The sequence below is a fragment of the Hippocampus guttulatus genome, chromosome 6, assembly GCF_054856545.1.
Source record: "Hippocampus guttulatus isolate MCC_2025c chromosome 6, RoL_Hgut_1.0, whole genome shotgun sequence".
NCBI classification, from domain to species: domain Eukaryota; kingdom Metazoa; phylum Chordata; class Actinopteri; order Syngnathiformes; family Syngnathidae; genus Hippocampus; species Hippocampus guttulatus.
In genome coordinates this window covers 19630604-19637500 of record NC_141266.1, presented here as the reverse complement: position 1 = coordinate 19637500, position 6897 = coordinate 19630604, and the positions used below count along the sequence as shown (strand labels likewise).

The window sequence follows — 6897 nt, the reverse complement described above, 5'->3', positions numbered from 1 at the left end:
TGTGTGTGTGCGCGCGTGCGCGCGTGTGTGTGTGTGTGTGAGACAGATTTTACACCACCAGACATGAAACACTTTGCACAATTTTATAGTAATGAAAAACACTCTTTGAGCAGCCCACCATACATTTGTCCACATACTGTGTGTGCATTTGCGTGCGTTGGTGCTTGCAGGGCGTTTCTGTCCGGAGAGAAAATATCCCGGACAACCACGGGAATGAATCCGCCCACTAAACCACACCCAGTCAACCAGCCAGCCAGCTAGCGAGCAGGCAAGCGGGCAAGCATTGAAGCTGTGGTCTTCGGTGTCGCTCGCTCCCCCTTTGTGCATCAGCATTCCACGACTGCACTTGTTTTAGGTTACATGCACGGTGGCTTATGATTATTATGCACGATAAACATACACGGTGCACAGAAACATCTGGAAGGAGGTCGTCTGAGACTAGTCCGATATGAAGTTCCTTTTACCAAGATTCATCCATCCATCTATCCATCCATTTTCTGATCCGCTTTATCCTCACAAGGGTCGCGGCGGGTGCTGGAGCCTATCCCGGCCGTCTTCGGGCAGTAGGCGGGGGACACCCTGAACCGGTTGCCAGCCAATCGCAGGGCACACAGAGACGAATAACCATCCGTGCTCACACTCACACCTAGGGACAATTTTGAGTGTTCAATTAGGCTGCCATGCATTTTTTTCGAATGTGGGAGGAGAGCGGAGTACCCGGAGAAAACCCACGCAGGCCCGGGGAGAACATGCCAACTCCACACAGGAAGGCCGCAGTCGGAATCGAACACGCGACCTCTGCACTGTGAGGTTGACGGTGCTAACCACTTGAGCACCGGGCCGCCGGTATGAATGTCATACTTAAGAATTCCGCAGTTTGGGTAAAAGTGTATTGAATGGCCGACGACATAAAGAGGCCCAGAAATAGACGTTGAGCAACAGTGAGATCACTGGGTTTGTTATTGTTCAATATGTGACATTTTGGAGGTCACTTTCCCAAAACGGAACCGAAATGATCCACAAAGTCGTTCTTCTCATTTTACACTTTTTTGGGGGTGGCGTCAAGACATTTTGCAAAGAATTCCATCTTTGTGGCCCCTTCTCAAGAGCAACCAGCATTTGAGCTTGTTTGCAGTCGACACATGGAAATATGAACTATGACGGGAAGCTAATGGCTAAGAGTCAAAACACAAAGTCCGTCGCTGGGAAAGCGTTCTGAGCACCTGCACGTCCGTCTGTCAACGTAGTTTTTCTCCAGGGAGCCCTCGCAAAATGTCCGCAAACGACATAAATCAAGATGGTGGCATAACATCTGTAGACTTAACACGTTTTTTTTTCCTCTCTGTTTTGCGACACAAAGGCGCTCAGTCGGCTACTTGAGACACGTCTGGATCGGCGTGTCAGGAAACCCAGCCTCATGTCGCTCCATTCGCCGCCATCCAGGGAATACAAAGTTTCTTCTAATGTGCTTCCCACAAATGAGCGGCGAAGGTGTTTCATTTTCACTAACAAGAAGAAACACTGAGTTGCTTCTTGTCCTCCACGTCAGCTGCTTATTAAATCATAATTCTATCCTCTGAATGTACCGTAGATACATATACTGTGTGTGTAAGGATGTTTTCGTCGTATTCGGTGCCTTTCTTAAAAAGCTTCACACTTTTTTGCCATTATAATGAACCCCTACTCTATTTATGGTTCATATTTCACCGGTTTTTGGGTGATCATTTTTTATATTCCAGATCCCCCAACCGCTACCCCCTGATTTAAAAAAATAAATAAATCTGCCCTCTGACGAATTTTATATTAAGAAGCCACTGGGGCCGAGGATAAAGAGCTCATCAGAGACCAAAAGCGTGACTGACGACGTGAAGATCGTTTTGCATAACGGGCACACACCTGCAGCCTAACCTGTTCGGAATATCCCCCTTGGGGTGAAAAAAAAAAGGCCTCATTTGCCAACAACTGGATATAAATCGAGCAAACAGGAGAGCCAAGGGAGTTTAGACAGCTCTGAGAATACACAACTGAGGTCGTTTTATCACCCTTATTTTGACTTTTAATTTGTTTTACATTCCAAAACGCTGAAACTTCAATGGATCTTCGATGGATCACACGAACAAGTCATGCTACCAATGCAGCTGCAGTGGCTAATGTTGGCGTTGGTGCTAACATTAGTCTGACTTGTATTTTTTTTAAGGTATTTCCCCTTCACCTTGCAATGAATCGGATGCATAGATTGAGCAGACGACAATGCAAAGGTTCCTGTCGTCTTTTTTTTTTTTGTCGCCGCCGCCATTTTATTTGATTTTTTTCATAACAGAAGACAAAAAAAAAAAAAGAAAAGAAAAGTGCATCTGAGCTGAGGATCGGTGGATTATCTGCGGCGCGTTCAAAGCCCACACGTTCCGCTTGCTCAGGCCTGTTAGCGGCGCTGCATTCAACGGCACGCAGCCGTCGTCAAAATACAGGCGGCCGCACAGATGGCCCGCAGCGAACCCACGACACGTTGTGTACCTCTGTCTGTGTGTGTGTGTGTGTGATACCACGCTGTTGGAATCGAGGCTGTCGTGTGGATTTCAGTGTGTGTGTGTGTGTGTGTGTGTGTGTAGTGCAGTCTTAAAACAAAATAAATCAATCAATAAAAAAGAATTGAATGAACTCAAAATTTCAAGGGAACAAACTTTCATAAATATTTTTTTTAGTTTTGCTGTTGTGAAAATTGGCTATCCCGCATTTGACAACAATAATTAAGAGTTGATCGAACTCATTGTTCCTTGTATTGTCCCCCCACTTAGAGTGTACCTGTCGTCATCAGATGGAAAAATATTTGTAGGTTTACTGACTTAATTTTGCCCCACATTTGCTAAAAATCTTTGTGAAGTTGTCATGGCGATTGCCTCAAAAGATTGAAAATCAATGTGCAAACTGTCTTTCATATTCATTAATGGTTCATTTGTTTTTATTTTACTGTGAGCCTAACCTATAAAACCACAACACTTAAGTATAAAAATCTGATATGATGCAATTTTTTTGTTCACGATATTAAAGAAAGAAAATGGCACGTCAATTATTTTTCAAAATCACGCGCACACACAGAGTGAACGAGACATCAGTCTGTGGTCTGTAAATGTTCTCATGGAGATAAGAAGAGCGTCTCATTGTAGGCAGACAAGCATCCTCTTATCATCTTATCACGCAGCCTATCCAAGCTGCTGCTCGTGTGTGTACCCAAATTGTGTGTGTGTGTGTGAACATGTGTGTGTGACAGGTCCCGAGAGGGTGAGGCGGGGGTTGGTGGTTGGGGGTCCTTCAGTTAAGTGGCGATGCTTTGTAATGCAACAGGTGCTGTTGTCGCTCAATTTGTCCACATGCTAAAGAGTGTGTGTGTGTGTGTGTGCATACGACAACAAAAGTCAAAGCTAATCCCATCTGAGTGCCGCTGCGACGGCCCGTCTGAGGCGCGACAAAGGGCTCGTTAGCATTCCCAGCACCCGTCTGAGGTCACATAACAAACGAGCTCCTGGAGCCACGCGATACCCACGTCATGGATGTTGAACCCTCTCAACGAAAAAGTGTGTGTGTTGTAACAACTGTACTGATACAGCGTGAAATTGGTTTCATTCTCACCTAAAAAAAAGATTTGAATGTGTAATTTGTCCGGTTTCCTACTTATCCCTTGTACTGTTTTAGTGTGGAGTCCCTCAAGGTTCCGTCTTGGACCCAGTTCTGTTTTCAGTTGCATGCTTCCCATGGGAGAAGTGTCCCCCGCATGCAGACAAAAATGTGGTTGGTTTCAGCAACACCCACATCAGCACGAATGTGACAAAACGTTTGTGTTCAACCCTTTCACCAGCACATGTGGGTGTTAAAACATCCACATTTTTGCGACAAAAACTATGTTTTGAAACCTTTTAACAGAAAAAGTGTCTCCCAACGTATTTGGCTATTGAAACTTTTCACTGTTAAGTGGGGGGAAAATGTGGGTGCACCTACAATCCTCACATCTGTGATGAAAAGTATGAGTGTTCAAACCTTACACCTGTGCGTACATATATTAAAACTACTAAAACCTAAACTAAAATGAAAAAAATATACAAACTACGAATATAACCTCACAAACTCTCTATAAAAAAATAATTTAACAGAATTTAAAAAACAAAAATCAAAATGCAATAAAAACTAACAATGACTAAAAATCATTCTGACCTTTTCTTCTAAAAACTATCCTCACCTTCGACTGGGAAAAATGTGGTTGTTGAAACACCCACATTGGTGCACCCCTGCTGACGATGTCATCGTTGTCATTCAGATAAAGACAAAAAAGTCTCCAGCGAACCATCAGAGGGCGCCATGAGAGAAGAGACATCGGCGGCGGGCGAGGTGAAGAAGAAGGAGTCGTCCAAGGAGAAGAAGGACACCAGGAAGGAGTTGAGCAAGGAGGCCAAGGAGGAGGACAAGGAAGCTAAGAAGGAGTCGTCGTCATCTTCCAAGGAGAAGAAGGAGCGAGACAAGGAGGCAGGGGATAGGAAAGTTTCCAAAAAGGCGTCTGCGGGCAAAGTCAAAGAAAAGAAGAAGAATCCTGAGGCTGGAGAGGCTTGAGCATGAGGTTCCAACTCCGATCGCCTCGGTGAGGTGGACGCGCTAACCACTAGCCGCCCCGCGTGCTGCTCACTCAAAACAGAATACATTCACCATTGATGGGCAGTTTAAATGGTGGAGGGGGGGCACAATATTACATCAGCACCACTGGGGGGCCACATAGGACAAAGCACTTCTTAACCAGGTTTTGGACAAAAATGTTAAATATGGACAAAATACATGCATATGTCTGTTTGTTTGTTTTTTTTTCCATCAAAACAAAGCTCATTGTAGTATGTCGTTTCATTTTTCATGATACATTTCTCAAAGCATGTATAAGAGACCCAGACGTCAACAACAAAGGGTTTGAACAAACCAAATTTGAACTATATACTGTGATTTTATTTTCCCAGTGAGAAGGACGGCACAAAACTGCTGAACAGCAAACCACCGTTAAGTTGCAAAAAGTCGTCTGGGGTATGTTTCCACAAAAATTTACTCACTCAAAACTTTCATGTTATTTGTCCTGCATGTCATTCCCAAATTGACAAAAAAAAACAATAAATGACACAGATAAATAGAAATTTTTAATCAGAGATTGTTTTATGTCTCCCCAAATATATTTTGGACGTTGATTTTTTAAAATGTCCTGACTCTTTTTTCCTAGCACATCAGGTTTTTGAGATACTGACTGTAACTTCTATCAACAAAAAAAACCTGTCGGTGTTGAAAAACTTGATTTGAATGACGTGAGCTCAGGTAAACATTTACTTTCCAGTGATACGAGTTAATAATACTTGGTAACGATGGCAACATGGTCACGTTTGTCTGCTAGCATCTTAGCATTCATGTTGTCTGCTTGGTTAGCATCGACGTGTAGCAGAGAAAAGTCAATGAAAGCCCAAAATAAAAATGCTTGTCGGGATTTTGAAGTGTCATGTTTTGTGCTGCGTGAGGAGGAAGTCAGGCAAGAACGACGCGTCACTTTTGCCAGAACTTGCAGCAACGGCTCTGGTCTTGAAGTTTAGCTCCATTCTCGCTTTGCAACTGCGTCACATTTACTTCCTGGCAGATAGAAACCAAGAAAACTTTGTTCAATAGAAAAGAGGATCAAAGTCAACTGTGACACTTTCCAGTCTTATTTTTTGACCTCTCAGTGTCCAAAGTTTTTTTTTTCTTTTAGAAACTTGTTTTTGTTGGCTTTTTTCTTGTTGCTCTTGCTCTCGTTTACTATAAATCCCGTGTGATTGGATTTATTTATTCTGGGGTTTTTATCTGTGTGTTTTTGTTTTTCCTTTCAAATAAATGAATGTTTTCCTCTTCTTTTCATTGCTCTTTATTCCTTTATCTTTTTCACTTTTTATGTTGCAATGTTTCGTTGCCTTAATTTGTCTTTTTTCTCTTGCCTTTAATTTTTACTTATTCTTTCAAATATTCAAATATTTCCTTCTGCATTTAATTCATTGTTTTTGTTTGTTTTCTTCCTCACGTCATTATGGCTATTGTTATGTATCTCTTTTTTTTCTCACCGCCTTTTTCCAATTTGAAAACATGTTTCTTGGTCCGCGCAGTACCAAAATCGTCCTCCAGGGGAATTTGGCTTTGTCATTGTGTTGGAGATGCAGGTATAAGCCCAGAGAGAGACAAGCTCCTGTGGTTGAGACAGCTGACCCCAACCCCTCCACCACAAAATCCATCCACCGCCCCCTCACCCAGTCTCTCTCACCCCCCCCCCCCCCCCCCCCCACACACACAGGGTCTTTGAGGGCCAGACCTGTCGGCTGCAGAAGGCTTTAACCTCGGGGCCGGCGCGGGGGGGCTCCGACCGGCCCCCCATGTCTGTTCCGGCAGGAAACATCGTCTCTGGTCACTTTCTCCTTTTCCTTTTCGTCTTCTGTTTGTGAGAGGTTTCATCTGCTAGCCGTTAGCTACGCTCTGTTAGCATTTCACTCTAATCTGGCGCTTATCTGCTTACAGTGGCAGGACATTTGGTTTGGGGTTGATTCCGAGTGGCCACCCCGCCCCACCACCATCAGCCAGCCCTCTTAAAACCGCCTCACCATAAAGCCCCCCTCCCCCCCGACCCCCCCCCCTGTCAAGCCAAAAAGTGATGAGCCAGGTCCCTCATGCTGAAGTTGCCTTGGATGTGCCCCAGAGCTCAAATTTGTAACTTTAGACATTATTTCCCATAGTGTGAACACACTTCGGTCTTCCAAAAGTTCCTAATTCAAGTTAAAACGTCCTATCAAAAAAGCTCGGCACTTGAGCATCACTCATGAACATGTGTCCAATTCAAACTCAGTTTGATTAATTTCCTAG

General features: G+C 43.9%; 1 protein-coding gene across 3 annotated transcripts in view; it reads left to right on the top strand.

Moving 5' to 3' along the window:
- Positions 1-5901, top strand: part of bbs9 (Bardet-Biedl syndrome 9) — a 105669-nt gene extending 99768 nt beyond the window's left edge. For all 3 annotated transcript variants that reach the window (XM_086113525.1, XM_086113523.1, XM_086113524.1), the window contains one exon: positions 4310-5901. In XM_086113525.1, the coding sequence (XP_085969651.1) occupies positions 4310-4599 (290 nt within the window). In that variant the 3' untranslated portion in view covers positions 4600-5901. The remainder of the gene's footprint in view (positions 1-4309) is intronic.
- Positions 5902-6897: the final 996 nt, after the last annotated feature.